This window comes from Enoplosus armatus, chromosome 7 (assembly GCF_043641665.1).
Source record: "Enoplosus armatus isolate fEnoArm2 chromosome 7, fEnoArm2.hap1, whole genome shotgun sequence".
NCBI classification, from domain to species: domain Eukaryota; kingdom Metazoa; phylum Chordata; class Actinopteri; order Centrarchiformes; family Enoplosidae; genus Enoplosus; species Enoplosus armatus.
Window position 1 is genome coordinate 5125904 of NC_092186.1, and position 19999 is coordinate 5145902.

Genomic DNA, 19999 nt, shown 5'->3' on the forward strand with positions numbered 1-19999 from the left:
CGTTATTATTTTTGCAGTATTCATTCACAGTCACTGAAGAACAGTAGAGAACAGGCTGAAACTCCATTATCGGACCAATAAGAGTATATAGGCAGCTGATATATCATGCATTCCTACTATTTAAAGAGTCATCACTTTTTCATCAGAATCAATTATTTATTTCACTACTTGTGGAAAGGCTTATGTCAGAGAGACAAAAAGGACTTTGTACTTCTGACGTTTGTTGCAACAAAGAGTACATTCTTCATAGGATGTAAGGAATAAGGGTAAGGTGAATATTGGTGCGCTTCAGCGATTTTAATTATTCAGTGAGCTTCCCCTGTACAGTATGACATATAGAGAGTTGGAAAGTGTGAACTGGATCATTACTGTACACCATGCTGGCAAGTTTTTCACCTCAATTTCTCCGGGCCACGTGGTTAGTTACAGGCTTTAACCAGACAGAGTGCACTTAAAGTCTGGTTCTCCTCCTAAGTGATTAGATAAGGTCAGATTTGACCATTAAAGGAAAATAAAAAACTGTTGAAATTGCCTTACGGGAATTATAATTGGAAAGCTGTGCGTTGATCACTCGTTACTCAACCTATAGATGGTCAGACTGAGTGACGCTACATTGTGCAGAGGACAAACCTACATTATGGAGGACCGAGAAGAAGTGAATTAATTGAATTATTCTGTCATGTCAACATCATGTAATACGTGAAATTTGAACCCTTGCACATACTGTGGCGTTTGATTCATGCAGTGTTCTTTTCTTCACTGCAGGGCCATTGTTTCGCAGCCCATGTGAGCTGCTGCCGGTGGGGACGGGACACCCGGTGCAGGCCGTGTTGAAGAGCTTCACCGCCCTGTCAGGCTGTGCAAGCAGGGGCACCGCCAGCCTCCCTCAGGAGGTCCACATCATCAACCTGAGAGGACATGCTCCAGAGCGACCAGACAACACCCTGGCAGAAGTGAGTCATCCTTAGTAAAAGAAGCTAAACTTAAGTTTTATTTTCTACCACCATAATTAACACTTCAATAAAAACTGTCAAGATTAGACTTTGAACCAAAATAGTAACAATTCTCTAAATCCACATTCACTCTCAGTATATTAATTAAAAAGTCCAGTGAGAGATGATCTGCCTTCCACGTCGTCTCATCTTCTCGCCTCATAAAGAGTGTGAGACCTGTTGCACTCGATATTTCCACTGCCCTTGTTTGCTCAATTTTAACCAGTGACTCTGATAATGGCTGCCAGTCCTTTTCCATTTTGCTGAGAGGAGGCTTCTTGGCCAAAGTTAGGGAGCAAAGGCCCCGGTCACACTAGACTGGCACAGTGAAGTTCATCCATGTGTATCACTGACTTTCTAGAGGGTGAAAAACAAGACAGGGATTAGTTAGTCATTTAAATGGCTGTACATGGGTGTTTTCAAACCGCATATTTGTTTTGAGCAGATCCCTTTAGTGTGCTCAGTCAAACTGTCAGCACATCTCCTAACTTTCTCCTGATAGTGTTCCCAACGCTGATGTCGGTTTTGAGACCACTCCCTGTCTTCAGGTGTTATACAGCATGTCTCATGGCAGGACTCCTCAAAGTTTAAGCCATAGTTTTAAGATGAATCATGGGCCCACGGCCTTCGAAAAACGGCTGCGTCTGGATTTTGAACTGTCCCAAGTTCCCATCCCCCTCAGTCACAGCACTGTGAGAAGCAGCATGTATAGGCTTGCCATTGCAATTTTGCTGCTGATGTAGGCTTGAACGCTGCCAAGGCCAAATATACAGAAACACAGTGTGTGTGTGTGTGAGTGTGTGTGTGTGCTGCATCAGCAGGTAAATACAGAAATTACCCTCTGGTTTCAGTGGCTGTGGTTGTCCTGGAGCTTTGACTTAAATGACTTAAATGATAGATTTCCGTTATCACAACAATGAGAAGGAGTTGTCTTTTGTTGTAGTCATGTTTACTCCACTATGTAATGTTGAGGAGTTGAAGAAGTTAGTCCTTCTTTTACTTTTGAGATTTGTCAGATTATTGACTTTTAATGAGGCCCAACATGGTACAATATTTAAACCTATGTTTACTTTTCATTGTCATACAGATAAGCAGTGTAATCAAGCTGATAAATTACCCAATCTGGTCTTTGGTTTTGCATGCACATCCTGCTTGCACTGCGAATAACCGGTCGGAGTTATTGAGAATAGACTCTTTAGTTTCACTTACAAGAAGAAAACAAAACCTGACATAGACTTATGCATCTCACTCTAAAAGAATAAGATCCTGTCAAAACACAAAAATCTTCATCTGCTATTGAGAAATATTTTAGTTTTAACAAAGATTAGTTTTTCATTTTGAACCCTACAATTTATATTGCAGAAACAAAAGTATCTCAGTGTTATTTTAGTGTTATTCATCCCTAACAGTAGATATGACAACACAGCATGTCTGTCTATCATATACGTGTATACAATGAGCTACTCTCCTTGATGTGGCCTTCCATTGCCCTAACAGCAGTCTTGTTTTTGATTGGCTTTTGGGTTTACAGTTGACTCATTGCAAAGCAGCTTCACCACTCTTCTTTCACCACCACAATTTTAAAACATGCTGTAAGCTCCTCTGAGTGCACGATACTACTTGCAGACTATTGGAGTGTCAAGTGAGAAGGTTTTTATTGTGTTTCGTCTAGCTACAGGTATACTTGTGTCAGGGCGGATTATGATTAGACACAGAGAGATATTCACAGAAAACATTCATTTTCAAACCATTCATGGGACAGATTAAAGTGCATACAGGAAGGATTTTGTACATAAATGACAAAGATCTTTTCTATTTTTAAACTTGTGCCGACAAGGACAGAAAATCAAACAGTATTAATATATTGTAGCTTGGATTAAAGCTGTCACAACCCATGAGACTGGCTGTTTAAATCTTATTTTCACTTGATCTCAGGAGACCCTCCTGCTGGTAGTGATGGACCGAATAATAGTTCATGAATACAGTCAACTGGTAGTCTGGTAGTAAAACAGATTTTTTTCTGCTTTTGTCCGACATTAATATGTTTTAGTCTTCTTCAGAGTTCACTTATTAGGATTTAAAGCAGAGGGTTAAGTGCATAAGTGAAATTAAAGAAATTTGGACATTTGCTGCATTTCTTTTATATTGTTATTTGTTTTCTTTCTTAACAGATGTATAGAAATAATTCACTCTGTAAATGGCCGGTCACAGCATAACTGTTATGGATAGCCCAGTAGAACCTTTTGTTTGTTTGAGGGTCTGTGAAATCCATCTCTTCACGTCAATTTATCCAGCTGTTGGTAACCCATCACCTCCATGGTCAAGTGAGGACTTTTGTGGAGGAGGCATAAATCCAGCTGTCTGCTCCCCTGCCTACAGCCTTGGCTGCAGAAGGCCACTCGGGCTCTGGTTGAAATTAGGTGGCCCCTCACAAGCTCGTTCTGTGAGTGGAGGTTTCTGCTTGTGATAAGATAAGATCCCCTAAAGGACGCTCGGACACTCTGGCCCATTCCCACTCTTGTCCTTGATTGCATTTCCACCTGGGTCGTGGGCACAGATTGGCCTCCTCCTAAGTGCTTAGCCTTCAACAAGAGTGTGTTGGAGGGCACACGGTGCGTCATACTGTGGTCTCCTTGACACAATCTGCCCCTGATCTTTCGTGACAGGAGGAGGTGATAATCCAGTGGAAAAAAGAATTTACTGATTTCTTTAAAACTGGGTCAAACAGCAACCCTATCTCTGTCCAAAGGTAACAGTTCCAGCACCTTTAAAGCTTGCTAATGAACACAATAGCTTGTTTGTAAATTTAAAAACAGCATGTTGTGGTTTTATGGGGAGGAGCATGATATTTAGTGTACAGTGTGGCATCTTCTCATCTAAATCCCAGCATGAATTTCAGTGTTTTAATCCATTGTAGTTGTCAGATTTGGAAACTTGAAATTGATTTCACTCTCAGCAATGGGTCTTTTCCTGTGTTTGCTCTGGCATGTGCAGCCGTTGCTTATTTTCAAAGTCAGCAGAGAGGTTGCTGGTCAGTCTATGATTATGTACATTTTCTTTTGAGTTCCTCACCTCTTCTGATGGGGTGAGGAAGTGGTGTCTGGGCCACAGAAGAGACTCTATTTGGATGTCTTGTACGATGGCCTGCAGTACAAGAGGTGCCTGTGGCTGTTTTTTGTCTTTCTGGGATGAGGGGCTGCTGGAGAACATGATGTGCCCCTGTGACTCCTTACTAAGCGTATGGAAAGCCACGCCTTGACCAGGTAGGGGAATAAATCTATTGCACACTGTGTGTGTGTATGGACTAAGTGGACAAAGGGGATCACATGGTCAATTTCAGACAGTTTTATACACACAGAGGCACACACACACACATCCTGCAGCTGCGATGTGTGAGGCCTGCTTCAAATCTCTCTCACATCCGTGTGTGAAAGTTGCGGCTCGCAGTTTGTCCATATTTTCAGTAAAGACGTGAGAGCAATGAATAGTTTCCTGCCTGTACCAGTGAACCCACTCTGTATGGGTATTAAGTAAGGGGGTATGAACTGTTATCCACAGCTGGACCTGACTCAGAATACGCACTTTGGCTCCTGGCCAATCTCCACACCAAAGCTGAGTTATTAAGTGCAACAGAACACCTCAGTAGTGACTGCGCATAGTGCTTTGCCTGGGTTAAGCTCACATTTACAGGGCTTGCAGTCACCATAGAATAACACACCAGGAGGAGAAAATATGCTAATCATTCGTACAAGTAGCCTGAAGCTAGAAATATCCACAATAATATTTTGGGTAGTATTCTGGTGATGTACAAGCCATGTGTTCAAATCTGCTGAGGTGAAAGTATCGCAGTCTGCGTTTGATGCAAGTATGATATTTAGAACCACTTGTGTCCTAATACAAGTTCTGCTGATTTAAATTAACAAGTAACAGAAGTTGTTAGGCTTTTGTATCAACATAAAACAACTAATTTTATAGATTGGTTGGGCCTAGTTTTTCAAGCATTCCTTCACAGAAATCAAATTATTAAAATCAAGTTCGACTTCCCAGCAACTGTGGTCAAGTACAGCATTGAATGATTACGTCCTTACTGTTGTAGTTCTGAAACATGGCGTTTTACCAACGCCTCAACTCGCATATCTTCTATCTAAAATTTGCTTTCTATTGCTCGTCATTTAGATTTAGAGCTGATACATGTTTAGGTGCAGGTTTTGAAGAAGATTCTGCAGTCAGTTTTCATGACAGTGCAGCAACATCAGCAATTTGATATGTGGTACATGATCAAGTAAAGACAATTGTATTTATACAGCTGAAAATGACAAATATGTCTCAGAGGGCATGATAAACCTTGCAAAGACAGCCTAAAATGTGCAGCTCACTTTTTACTAAATGGACTAGGGATGGTTCTAGGGATGGCGATGGTTGGTCAGTAGGTCCACCTCTTTGATTCAGACTGAAATATATCAAAAACTATTGGACTGTTTTATCATACTCTGGATTTTTACTCAGCGTTTCTTTTAGACAGTGGGCTGTTTGTTTCACAGATTTCTAACCCTCCTTGGCCATCAAATGACCAGTACTGACACTGGCTCGTCTGGGCAATAATTTTTTTATTTCTAAAGTGTTATTCACATTTGTCTGAAATAAAGAGTGATGATTTCTTCAGCTCCAGTGGTCCTGATCAAAGTAGCAGAAGACCCTTTTCTCTCTTATATCCGTATGGACAGCCCAGGCTGAGAGACTGTCTGGAACTGGAAGTGACTAGGACTAGGACTAGTTTTGGGCTATGTGTGAGTGATTTCCTCAAATGATGGCAGAATAATCGTCACGTTTTTCCAAAATTCAATTAGATTGTATCAAAATGATCTAATCTTCTAAAGCAAGAGAACTAATGAGAGTTACAGTCAGGGTGAGCTGTGCTGTAGACTAGACTTGCTGCTCAAATTTCATCCAAGCTTAAACCCCCTTGAGATTTTAAGGCAAAATGTGTTTTCGTCGGTTTAGACTTGACCTGAAGGTGTTGGTGTTTTGCCACTTAAGCTCTACCAAAAACAGTGACCTCATCCTGAAGTTCTTTTCTGTTCCCCCTGCTTTGGTTCAATGGTGTAGGTATCAGGTTTGAACATTTTTCCATATGTTCCTTCTGTCAAATGCTAAAGCGGCCCTTTGCACCTTGCTAAGAAGAGGCCACTACACATGCGTTGTTGCAGAGGCTGGCACTATGCTAGACACCTAGTTCCCCCAGTTGCTGCAATCATATCAACAGAGCAAAAATAAGCAACTCAGAAAAAGAGGCCTGTCTGGGCGTACAGTCGGATGATAAAAAAGAAAGTAAACAAAAGGGGCCGGTGATATCTCGTATCGGCCATCTTTCTCTAATCAGTTTACCAAAGGCAAACATCAAACACAGCTTCTGGCTCTCAATCAGGGTGAGGCAGAGCAGATGATTGTTTTATCAGCTGGAATTCGCAGATATCTTTGACTGTTTGAGTGACTAACCGGAGGAGCTCAACAGGCACGAACAGCTGGCGAGAGCACAGCGTCAGATATGAGTGTAGCTCGTACGAGGCAAACTGCACACTCAAAGCCAGCAATGCTTTGATTTAAACTCTTGTATGACACTGTTATCGAATGCCAATACAGTTGTTACTCACTCGGACGAATGTTTCTCTCACATTTCATAATTACGATAGAGGGATGTAAGAACTTTATCAACTGTTAGCGATGTAAGAAGTCTGTCCTTTTACAACAGTCAACATTTGGGAGGATCCATCGGAAAGTGGAAGCTAGCATGCTAGGCTAACTAGCTTTTTGATGTTGTTTTGACACTTGCCGAGTCACAGACGGCTCCTGCACTCGAAGCGTTGGGTTTGTCTCACATTGGCGTTAGCGCTAGCATTAGCTGTCATGACAAGGAGTAACATCCAAAGTCACAGAGTAACGCAGGAAGTGCTCAAATCACAAATGGGACTTAGCAAGGCCCACCATCAGCCCCCAGCTAATTACCCGTGTTGCCCTTAAAATTGGTAGTGGTATTTATTATTATTATTATTACTATTATTTGTGCCTGCCTACACAGATATTATGAAATTACAGTCAGAACCAAAAATTCACACCCAGTGGAGAACACTTATGTAGGGGGCGCTATCACTGCAGAAAAATACATAAAACTTAGATTCTTCTTTTGGGTAATTACAATTTTGACCAAATAAGTACACAAATGATGATACAGACTTTTTTACAATTTATTTTTACTTCAGTTTGACTCTAATCTAATCAGAGTGTAATCCTGGTCTTTCCTCCTGACCCCGCCCCCCCTTCCCGCCTCGATGCTGTGTTGTTTTCTTCAGCGTGTCCTGCCATTCTGCCATATCACTCAAAGATTGTTATCTAGAGGTCCTGTCTCACTTTGACGTCTTTTCAGGCTGTTTTCTTGCAGTTTGGCGTTGATCTGAGTGCAGACTGATTATCATCACAGTTCAGGGGGAATGGCTCCAGGTAGCATCATCCCCATCGCACTCAAATATGTGGGGCGGCACTGATAAGAATGGTCAACAGGTTTTTGGTACGGCTCCCCCTCCATCACTTAGCTCCTTTGCCCCGGCTCCCCTTCCCTCTGTGCACCCTCAGTGATCCAGAAAGAACCAAGATCCAGACAGACAAGACACGCACATACATACACATCAGATAACACAGTATGATTGGTCCCAGGCACTGGGCCTTTTTTTCCTCTTGGAGCCATGACTTTTCACTTCTTAGCCAGCCCTCTTTGTTCCAAGCTCCAATGTTTGCTGTAATCTTGGATATCGACCCATGTTAACCCATACTCTGTTTAAAACATGCAAACCAGTCAGTGTTATCCAGACCCTGTTCAGTAAGTCTCTGTTTCGTTCATGCTGTCGTTGTTGATTATTATTTCCTGGGAGGGAGAGTGTGTTCCTAGATAAGTTTTACTTTTTCGGCTAATTAAAGGATGTTTTGGGTTTCCTCTGAATCATCAGGGATCATCAGTCACTTAATTAGCTCTGTCAATAAAGGAAACTGCAACTCTGATACTGAGCTCTGACTGCAGGGTGTCAGTGTTTGTCTATGAAAGTATCACATTACAGTGTTATGGAATTGCAACCACATCCTCAAGACAGGACAAAAACAAATCACCCTTTACAATCACAGTGTCACAGTTTCTAAATCTAACCATGTGGCTTTGGTATACAATAAAGGCTTGTATGGGATTCATCATTTGGGCTTTCGTTCCAGTTGGCGCTGTGTTTGTTGTTGAAGCTGATCTAGAGCTTAAAGTTGAAGCTGTATTGTTTTTCTTTTTTAACATTTCCATTGTTTACACATGCTACCACCACTAATGGTATGCTCTGTGATGGGCCTTACTTATCCTGCTACAGCTGTCGTCCCTTGTGTGGAGTGTAATTTCAGTAACACGATAGGTCTCCATCCGTGGCTGCTCGCAAATGCGCCCCATAACTGTAATGCACACTGGACCACCAAATCCCTGTGCCAGCCCCCTGATAATCAATCAGGTGTGGCCTCCCGTCCCCCTGCAGACCCTCTCCGCAGGGTCCAATGAAGGTAGCAGCTCCAGGGACAACTCAGCGCCACCTGATCCTTGCGAACACCATTAGAGGCACTTTGATGCCTGGTGTGTCTGCACCTCTTCTCTCTGCACCCTGGCGGCATGACAAGGTCTGTTGCTATGTGCGCCAGTCTTACCAAACCGTATGACGGTAACTCCGTGGGCAGAGATGCACACCAGCTGCTGCTGATCATCGCTTATATTGTGCAACCCAGCTCTGGTCAGGGCTGATATGGCTCGGTATTATCACTGTTTACTTGCTAAACCTTAAATAACAACAGATAATTACTACAGCTTTCCCTTTTTTCACCATCAGTGCCTCTTGGCACTTCCTCTCCTTTGCGCTCTGTTTATGTTTATGCGTTCAGGTGACTCACGTCTTCTGGAAATGTTTCTGTCTGGGTTTAATTTCCTCATCTTTTACAACTCTCTCCCTCAGTCTCATTCTTCTTCTGTCTCCCTCTTCCATCTCTCAAAGCCAGGGCCTAAAAGCCAAGCCAGGTATGATTATATCTTGGTTGTTGTTATTCTCAGAGGAGCAATGCACACGCTTTTTCCAGAGTCTGGACTAAGAGGGAAGCAAATATGCAAAAAAAGAGAGACAGAGAGAGAGAGCAGTGAGTCTGGATTGTTTGTTTGGATCACCATCCAGTTTGCCTCATAGATAACTGTTCAGTAATTTCTTCCATTTTCTTTTCTCAGAGGGACATTTTTAATGATTTTTGCAGCACTTTCATGGACCACATCACTAAATATTCGCTTGTGTTGCTCTCCTCCAAGGCTTACGTCTATGGGGGACCGATAATTAGGCTTTGATGCTTCATGTTCCCTCTGTCTGTGCTGTCGATGTCTCTTGTTAAATGGCTTCATGCAGCATCACAGTGACAAGTCTTTGAACGCAGAGCATCTGCCAGAAGATCAAAATCACACTTTACTGGATAGAATAGATCTCTTCTCAGGGAGTCTAGCATGCATCGAGTGTGTGGGTGTAATGGAGAGAGATATAGAGCGATATCTTTCGTGCCTTGCCTACTGACAAGGCAATCGTGATTTTTCTGACCAATATGGCAATTTTAATTGTGATTATTTTCTATGAATTAAATTGCAGACCTGTATTTGTGGTCTGCATAACACAACAAGAAGATGCCGTGGGCTTGTTGATGTTCAGCAGAAACAGCAGTTTACAAAACTGTCTCACCTGGAGGTTAATTTAGTAGCTGTTCTGGAGCTTGGGATCATATCACCATCATCTTCATCAGCAGATGGAGTTTGCCCAGTTGTCATGAAATTGGAAATATGCAAATTCTGTTTTTTTTTTTTCCAGGGCACTTTAAAGGGAAAAGTCTGACATTGTGGGCTCATTTCATTTTGCTTTCTTGCAGAGAGTTTGATGATTTAAATGACGCTAGACCTAGCAAGCAATAGTTTAGCATAAAGACTGATCACAGGGGGAAACAGCTTGCCTGGCTCTGTCCAAAGGTGACAAAAATCAATGTGTTATATCTCGTTTTATCAAGTATTTGTGGTTTACAGATCTTGTGATCTTGTGAAAGTTGCTAGTTGTCTATGTCCACCGTTCTTAAACTTTAAATTAATTAAGTTTTCTGTAAAAAACCCCAAAACAATTTAGCTTATATTTCATGAAATATTACATTAATACTCACTATTCACAATGCTAAGTTAATTTTCAAATATAGGCCAGAGGCCATTTTAAGGTTATAAGCTCAAAAGGTGATATGATAGACTGAACTGGAAGATTCAGAATGCTGCTCACTATCTACCAGCTGTTAGCAATTTAGGTAATGACTTCACTTCGGTGATCATCTAAATTGTTTATCGAGAGAAAGACTCGCCAATTTTTGGGGTAATAACGCTGACCAACGTCTGGAATTTCATTTTGTAGTTTGGTCAACTTCAGGAATTAACATTAATGAACTATAACTGATTACATTTACCATTTGCTGGTGACAGTAGTGAGCAAAATCAACAGTTACCAAATAATTGTTTCACCTCTTGCCGCTTGTTAAGATTGTCGATAATTTGTGGTAGAGCATATTTTAAAATTGCACTGTTTCTATTTCAGCCCTGCTCACAGCGTATGGAAATTGTGGCAGGAAGAAATATGGAAAATATTAAATGGATGAAAGTAGATGTTTTTACCCTTCAGTATTTAGTCTGATTCAGAACCCATAACAGACTGTTACATAAAAGGTTTACTTTGCCCGTAAACAAATCAGTCTAAAAGAGTGCAGTGTTGTTTGTTGATTACCGATTGTTGATTTGTAGTGAGGGAAATCAAGAGCGAGTGAGTGTAGCAGAACTGCATTGTACCAGAAAAACGGTAATGGTTTCCATTAACGATGTAGATCTCCGTCTTGATAATATACTCACACCATAACCACAGCCAAACAAATTATTGGTATGAAAGTCCTCTACAGTTTTTCATGTTTCTAAGTCATTCGAACACTGCTAATATTTAACTGTCAACTCAGTTTTACAATCACCTTCATCGCAATTACAGATGGTGTGTTCCATTATTAGCTTCAATGGAAGCACAAAGGCGGTATTTATTGAGAAAAGCAAAGGGCCAATATTTTTGCAAGCCGTGACTGATTAAATTACTGTAGGGGTCGTTATATCATAGAATGTGAATCCTTGTGGGTTGAATTAGTGATTTACAGGCTTTTACTGCTGACACACAGGATGGGGCTAATATGATTAGTCTGGGAATACATAAGGGAGGACGTTTAAAGAAGAGTGTCAGACAGACCACCATACCCTCTAGATTATCACTTCTCATCAAAGCTAGAAAGAACAATTGATAATTTTTAACAACTCTTGAGTAAGCTTTGGTTATGGCAATATTTTAAAGTCATGATTATTCCTAAAGAGGGTGATGGAAAGCCAGATCCTTTCCTGAGACGAGTGTGAGTTCAGTGCATGCGCAGACCGGGAACCACCTGACTAGATTTGGTCCAAATGGTCTTAACACTGGAAACAAGAAAGCAACAGTTCAGGTCCCAAAACATCAAGTTTGTTTTCCCCGTCTCACTAGCAGACTGTGAAAATCTATTTTAATGGCAGTCTGTGAACCAAAGGCATAGCTGCATGCTGTAGAGATGGTAACAGAGACCCGCCACTTACTATTTTTTTTTTTTTCCTCTTTTAACAAAGGCTCCACTGTGTGAAAGTTCAGATCCCGCTGAGGCTACATATCAGAGCTAAGCAAGAGCCTTTTAGGGAGAACACAGCATGCCGTCTTTGTGAGTTTATCAGCAAAGTGAGTACATAAACAACCACAAAGGCTGATAAAGAAGAACAATCTACAACATTATAGCACTGCAATTACACCAGGATTGTAACTGTATCGCCTGACGTGTTTGGTTATATGTCAGTGAACATGAGACAATCAAAGCTTTGACATTTGCACAGTGTAGCTTGTGTGAAACGGGATCATGTGATGTACTGCTACTGATCTTTCTCTCTGCTCATGCCCTTATCTCTTCTCAGTACACTGATATTTGTTTTTAACAGCGACTTGTTCCTTTATGTGACTCCAATCTCTCTCTTTTTTTTGCCTTACCAGGTTGAGCTGCATGTGAAGACCATCCAGTCTTTGTTGCGCCACCAGAAGCCACTGGTCTTCGTGCTCAACTCCCCCCAACCACTGATCTGGAAGATCAAGACCGAGAACCTGGCCCCGGGCGTTAAACGTACCTTTCATGTGAGTCCGGCATCACTAAAAGCCTTTAAATCCTACTTCCTAAAACTGTGTGTTCATTTCCTCTCAGGCTAAACCGTATTCCTATTTCAGAAGCCTTCTTCTCTGACTAAAATATTTAAAGTGATATCAATTTGCAGAGGAGGCCTTTCCACACTCCACAAGAGGTTTCCCATGTTAACGGTTTGGTCTTGATGGAATGCGTGCTCAGTCGTTGTGGCGAGGCATTAATCTCCCTACTCACATACATAATGTTTCATCTGTGCATACTTGTTTGGCTGTGCACTCTTCTCAGAACTGTGCAGATGATTTCTTCTTTAACATTTTCTATTGTTCGATTGCAAGCATGACATTGTTAACTCTTAACATGATGAACGTTCTTGGATTCATATCTAGCGAATCAGTATTCAATGGCGAGATTTTTTCATCACCCCTCACATCCTGGTGTGAAATGTATTTATCCAAAAAGATGAAATGTGCTTTGTCAGCTTTATTCACACTCCATAACCACAGGGCTGCACCGCCCCCCCCCCCCCCCCCTTCTAAACAGTCCTGTTGATAGCTTGGCAGCTGTTCAAATCTGACAGGGCGTATCCGTATACCACAAAAATCCTAATAAGGGGGAATGTGTGGTAGCAAACACTAAACCACAAAAGCTCTGCTAAGGAAGGAGTCGAATCTCCCACCTTCTGATATTTGCTGAAATCCTGAATTATACTGCTAATCTTAATAGTTGCATATGGTGGTGCAGCTAATCCAGATTCATAACAAAACTGGTGTAATTGAAAATGTATTGAATTACGAAATGTTCCGTTTTATTTTCTATGAATTGAACTTTTCATTTGTCATTTTTCTTCTTTTAAAAGTTGTCTCACATTGTCTCACTTTAAAGTTGAGTTAGGTCCAGGGTTTCTTGTGGGGGAGGAAGATAAGATGCTTGGTGAGGGATATCTCAATGTAGTTGAAGCCAGGTCCCCTGGAGAGCCAGCCATATTTAGTAAAGGTACCATGGGGCCTCGCTGGGAAACTTAATAAAACATGTAAAAATGGACTGCTTCAGTGCCCTTGTTCAAAGCCCGTGTATCACATGAGAAAATCATAGCAAAATGAGATCCAGAAGCCTCAGCCGTGGCTTAACTATTCTATATTGCAACGAAAACATTTTTCTTTGCCTTAAATGCTCTGAAGGCTTTTCTGTATTTTTGACTTCCCAAAAGTAATAATTCTCAATTGTATGTTAACACCACAGCATTCTGTAAGATTGCAGTATCAGGTACACAAATCACTTCCATATGTGGTCGAGTGTTTTCTTGCTTACTTCTCATGCGCAAAACATCCTGCCGTGAAAGCCAGTGTGCCACGCAGAAGAATATACATGGATTGCAAAATCCTTTAAAAATCTGTTATGCACAGGCTCGTCTATGCACACGCATATTATATAAAGAGCCTTACGCATTCTCTTTGTCCCACCCCTTTGACATTTAGAACAGCCAGAGTATTAATATGCCTCTTCTCGACCATATGAGACTCTTTTAGGCTTATCTGACAGGTGACTTTCATCAAGCAGTCATATTAGTAAATCATCGCCTCTGCACTGAGAGTGATAACTCTACACTGAAAGTGGTTGCGTAGTTAAAAGATGAGGTTTTGCCTTTTACTAATCTTGCATCCAAATAAATATTTCTTTTAAGAGCTTTAGAAAATCTGTTGTTATAAACAAAATGTTTTGCCTTCAAAGAAATTTTTGAGGTCCCTGCAAAGTTGAATAACCAACATGTGAGGTGAACAGGAAGACACCAAACGTCTTTATAGAATTTTCTCATGCGTAGCTCATAGATTTCAGAGAAAGAAGACATGAGGCCAGAGTGCCAAAAACCCCTCTTAATTGTTATTTCCTGTAGTAATGGAAATGTTCTCATGTCACAAGAAACTGATGCATTTCATGCAGATGGATGTGCATCTGGCCTGCTCATATTTTCCAAAGCTGTGATAATGTGCGGCGAGTGAGATGGGTGTTTCTGTCAAGAGCAGCAGGTTAGCATCACAGTAAATGTCTCCCCTTGTCAGTGGTGGCAGACAGAAAACAGCTGACCATCATTAGAGCCTACAGTCCAGGCAGAGACTGTTGCTGTGTGTCTAATGATGTTGGACATCAGTGCATTTGCAGAGAAAGGAGTTTTCACTCCTTAAACTCATATATATAAAAGAGGCTGCTCTGAATATACTATCTGTGATAGGATACAGCTCTGTGTTAGAGCAATGTGTGTCTTCAGATTCATTTACAGTAGCTAGTCATCTGACTGGAGCCAAAATATATAGACAAAACTGAGGGATTAGCTTTCTCTATTGGCCCTTCATGATGATCGTATGATATCTGTCTGACACGTAATTGCAGCCTTCAAGTGGGGCGAGGACAGATAAAGGGAAACTTGAAGAAGGAGGCCCCTGTAGTCAGACAAACCTGCATTCCCCCCTTGAATTAGGTGTTAAGTATTTTGTGTTTGAGTGACAACACTGAGCCCCCTAGCAGTGCAAGCTGTTGGTATCTTATCCACCAGCCTGACTGCACATGGCCGTAACCCAGAGGAGTCCCAGACGGTTCTCAGGTTCTCTCCACAGTGACACCCCCCTTAGCATGCCACACAACTAAAATACCAAACAACCAGCCTTCGCTTCACCGTTAAAATCCCCTCTTTTCTTCAATAATAAATTGCAATTCTCCATTTGCTAAGCCCTGCCCCCTTACCTACCATTGCTACGCCTGTCACGCTTCCCATTCTTACACATAATGGCGACATAGTCACCTCTCCAAATTCATCGTAACTTTTCAAACAATGGGTCCTCGGTTTCAGACAGTGGTAGACAAAAGCAGGCTTCTCATTACTAGCCGGCTGAAATGGCAGATTTAATAGCTGTAGCTAGCTTGCTAATGAAGCAACATTAGCCCCATGAGTTGGTTGAAAACACCATCTCTGGCTGACTTTTTAGTGTTTCTAACGGTCTTGTGTAAAATATGAACCATGGAAAAGGAGTCTCAAATATGCACTTGATGGCTACATGCATGATATTGCTCTAAAAGCCTGTGGCTAAAGTACGAGCTATGTCCCAGGCAGAAAGTCAGCATCCTCACCACTTGACGATCAATGTAGAAGGCGTGTAAGTAAACATAACCCTGTTTGACTGCTTACATACTTGCTCATATTTTACATGACAGGAAAGGCTTTTAGAATGAAGGCAAACTGACATGTTTGGCAAATGTAGCGCTATTTTGGGTTGGCTGGAGTGGCTGGGGTGTAAACGTACCCAAATCCAATAAGGAGCTGGACAGAGCTGCTAACGTCTTTAAACTCTGATAATATCCAGGACTGGATTCTGCAGGGGGAGTAAATATTACACAGTGGATGGTCTAGTCATGAGTGTTTTTTAGTTTTTTAATCGAACCTGTAACCCCACAAACTAATGTAGTTAGTTAATAATGTGCTTGTTGGCTTGTTGGCCATGACCTCGGTTCTTACTGTAGGTAGTAAGCTAGTTAAGTGAACATGCTAAAAATGTCAAGCTTAGATCCAATAAACACACTGTTTAGTCCATTCCTTACACTGTTGCTAAACTATGATTGGGCAATCGTTAAGGGGTGGGGTTTAGCGTTAGACCCATATACTGTTTAAAATGAGTGGACGTAGCCACCATGACGTCACCCATTGGATTGTGGACTACCGTTTTGAAGCCTTAAATTTGACATTTTGGCCTTCGCCGTCTTGTTTTTTTGGAACCAGAAGTGACCATATTTTCAGACTTGGAGGCTGGTGATTGATCAGACCACAAAAGTACGTATGTACCACGACCACAGATGCAGAAGTCTTGGCGTATTAGTGACCTTGCCAATTCCCACACTTTCTGATCCGCGCCTGTCAGGTGGAGAAGAGCCGAGAGTAACAGAGTCAAGAGGAACTGGTTTTGGGCTTAACACTTCAGAACAGAAACCCACTGCCAGACCTCCCTCACACTGCCTCTCCGTCGAAGAGGCTGTTTCCTGGGACTAATTGGACTCTGAATCAGACCTGCCAGTCCTTGTTTCCTGGTCCCAGTGCTCTGGGCTCCGCGGACACAGATGGGCTGCCTGGAAAAGCTTCAGAGACGTGGAGCACTCTGTTGCTGTTGGCCGCTGGACCCTGTCGTCTTTTTAAAATGCCAGAATCCAGACTTTTGTTGTAAAACACGTTCTCTGCAGTACTCCTTGTCAATCAGCAGCAGGCAGGAATCACCGTGGGTCTAAAATGACATAAAATATGAACATTGAAAGCAGGCCAAATTTTGTTTTATCAAGGGACACTGGGATTACAAGTGAGTCACATGTGCAGAGTGTGCTGTGTTGACTTTGTGGCCAAATGTATATATTTCTTTTTGGGGGTTAGGGGAGGAGGGCTGTGTTGTATCTCTGCTTGAAAGGCCTGATCTGGTTCAAATGTTTTATGACTCTTGATGGAACAAAACTGTAGTTTTTCTGTTGGCTTGTGTTGCCTATTGTTTGTTTGCCAAGCTTTGCCTTTTCACTCCTGTATTCCTTTCATTAGTAGAAGGCTTGTAGTATGAGTTGTCCCGCTCTCACACACGAGCCCTCTCCTCAGCGTAATTGTTAATGGAAACCACGGGTAGCCACTATTGGTTTTTATTTGGAGACAGGAATGGCAGAGGAACGCTCCAGAATGGCGCTGAGACATATGGTATTGTTTTCTCCACAACAGAGCCCGCCAGTTCACAGGAACGCACGCACATTTGCAACAAGCAGCATGATTAGCTCCCCATATCCCATCAAGAGAGTCGAGATCAAATCAGCCACAAGCGCATTTATCACATTAATATCACCAGAGAGTTACTGCATGCTCCTATTATCCCTCAACCCTTTCTGCACTTTCCATCGCCCTCCTTTGTTTGCAACACCTCTTCATTTCCAAACAGCCTTTTGCGATTTCCCAGGCTCAGGGTGTTGCTCAGAGAGAGCGCAGTGGAAGATTACAGCTCTATGATAATTGATCTCAAACATTTAGCATTCCTTCTTCTTTTTACTGCACATATGGCCGTAATATGTTGACGCTTGTAGGAAAAAAGGACAGGAAGTATATTGTTAAATCTTTTGGGCCATATTGGGTAGTCAGTAAGTGTTATCTTACAATTTTAAATATAGTACTTTAAACAGATGTAATACTTAAGACTAATTACTTTATATCAGCAAAGACAGCAGACAGTAACCATTTGAGTTGTTGAAGTAACATCCCTGCCTGCAAATACCATCACAAACATACATGAGTTTCTACCATTACGAACATGAAAGCATGAGTTTCAGTCCCCATGGTATGTAACTTCTCCTGCATTCTTTGTTTGCACTCAACTGCCAAGTCTGAGGAATTCCTCTTAAGTCGAGGTAATATCCAGTTTTCATGTATTTCAGCTTCAGAACGCATTACAAGGCCTTTGCTAACAAAATCTACCTTCAAGACTTCAAGTTTTTGGCAGTAATAGCAACAGATTACTTAATAAGAGATGAGCTCTATTTTCACATGGTGAGGTTTTGCTTTACTTGGCAATGGGCTGCCCACTTGCAGCTCAGAAAACCTCTAGATAGACCCGAGACCTTTGCTGCAAGCACTGGCTGGTCTTGGGGCCGACGTGAATCCAACTTGCTCTTTGCTTTCCAGCACTTTAACAACTCTAGTGTCCTGAAATATGGAACAAACGCAAGTGAAATCTCCAGGCATAAACACTAATGGGCTTGACCATTTTGGTGAGCACAGGCGTTGCCGCAAACCAGGCAGTGGGGCGCAACGTGGAAGTATAGCTGCTGGAAGGTCATCGCAGCTGGTTCTGGTTATACAAGCAGTTAATAGGCTAATTCATTTACATTAGATCTTCTCCTTCTCTCACTCTTTCTCACTATCACTTATGGCTTTTTAAGTCCAATGTACCTAACCAAGTCTATTTGCAAAATATCAGTCCATATTTATCCGATGGAGAGAAAAAAAGTGCTCATATCTTAAAACAAATACATACAAAATAGAGTTTGGAGATTTGCTATTTAGTGTAACGTAGAAAGTCAGTTAACATTAAATCACGGTGTCTTGTCAGAAGATTTAAATAATAATGAAGGTATCCATGCTGTGCCACATGTGCATAAAGTAAGCAGGATGTTGCTGAAGGGTGAGTTTGGTCCTCTGCCATAGATCTTGGTCTGAGCAGAAGGAAACACAAGTAAACATGAGCTACTAAAAACATGGCGGGTGTTTCTGATACCACAGTTTGCATTAATTTATTACGTCCTGTCGTTGTGCACACCAACAGTATCCTGCGCCCTGAGCTTCTGCCTTCACTGCCCAGTAGAAGCTCTGAACCTATATTTAGTCATAGGTTAGGTCTTATATCAAGACATGATGTAGAGATAATTGCATAGTCCCTCTCTCAAATCAGAGACTGTTGATGAAAGGCATATTATTCTTGCTGCTCTCTGAGGAGTTTAATCAACTGCGCAAAAAATATCCAAAATTGTATTTTGATGCCACATATCAAGCTGTAGTAGATAAGAAAAATGTGCAACAAACTGAAAGAGGCCACACGTAACCTACCTGAACTGCCAACTAAAGCTACCACAGTTTTGGTGGCTTTATTTGTGTTTGCGATAAGAGGTGGTCTGAGCAGAATTTAACGCAAATGCAGTTTCATGTCAAAATGAGCACCAAAATTGCACTGTGCCACCTAATCAGCATAAATACAGCCCCTGCCCCCCCCCCCCCCCCCCCCCTCTGCACAAACACATACGTTTGGTGCCAGGAAATTACCAAACAGGCGCAGACTCCCAAAAAAGTAGACTTGCGCAAGAGGAAAATTGCATAAAAACTGCGTTTTTCCTTGCACTGGCTTTGCGCCTGCAGGAAAATAGAGCCCTTAGTCTTTTTCGGTCTGTCAACTGTGCATGCAGAGAGACAGGCAGAGAGAGTTTGTTAAAGCCCAGAGTGGGTCCCTCACTTCCCCCGTTTCAAATTCCTGAGGTTTCCAGTGCTCTGGAAGGCCTGGAGCTAATTTGGCTTTCAGGCTTTCCCCTCTAATTCTTTGCGACTAATTACAGTCGTATTCCCGCAATTAAACTGATAAACTCTGCTGAGCTTGGCGAGGCTAGCGAAGAAACCCTGGCCCCTCCTCACCGGCTCAGGGAACCACCTCTCCGCCATCTTTCCCTCTGTTACTTTTTCGCCGTAGTAAACACACTAAAAATAAAAATCAACCTGAATTCTTCGACAGAGAATTCTTCTCATAGGCCCCAGTATTTACTGCCTCTGGTGACAACGCCAGGAACACCGAGAGGAGCGTCCAGAGGTCAGACAGATGTTGCGCATGAGGGGATTTGAACAGTTATGTCTGAAAAACCTAAACACCCCAAAGGGATATTATTCTGTTATCATTTAAGCATGATTGCAATTTAAGGACAACTTCATAACATCGTCACAAGGAAGTGGTCCTACGTATTCCTCTCGGATTCAAATGGATTTAATGTTTTAATTGGGCCTGCCAGCACCGTCTCAGCTCATGCGTGCAGATAGGATACCTAGGGAGAAAGAAAAACAAGCATGGAAATAAAATGAGGTAGGCTGTCTAGACCGTGTGCTTGGACTCATTTGGTTGTTCGGTAGGTTTTTCAGCACATGTGAATGT

At 42.0% G+C, this 19999-nt stretch overlaps 1 protein-coding gene across 1 annotated transcript in view; it reads left to right on the forward strand.

Moving 5' to 3' along the window:
- Positions 1-19999, forward strand: part of tgfbr3 (transforming growth factor, beta receptor III) — a 60770-nt gene that overhangs the window by 19371 nt on the left and 21400 nt on the right. The window contains exons 3-4 of the mRNA XM_070909005.1: positions 766-953; positions 12164-12301. Coding sequence (XP_070765106.1) covers positions 766-953; positions 12164-12301 — 326 coding nt within the window. The remainder of the gene's footprint in view (positions 1-765; positions 954-12163; positions 12302-19999) is intronic.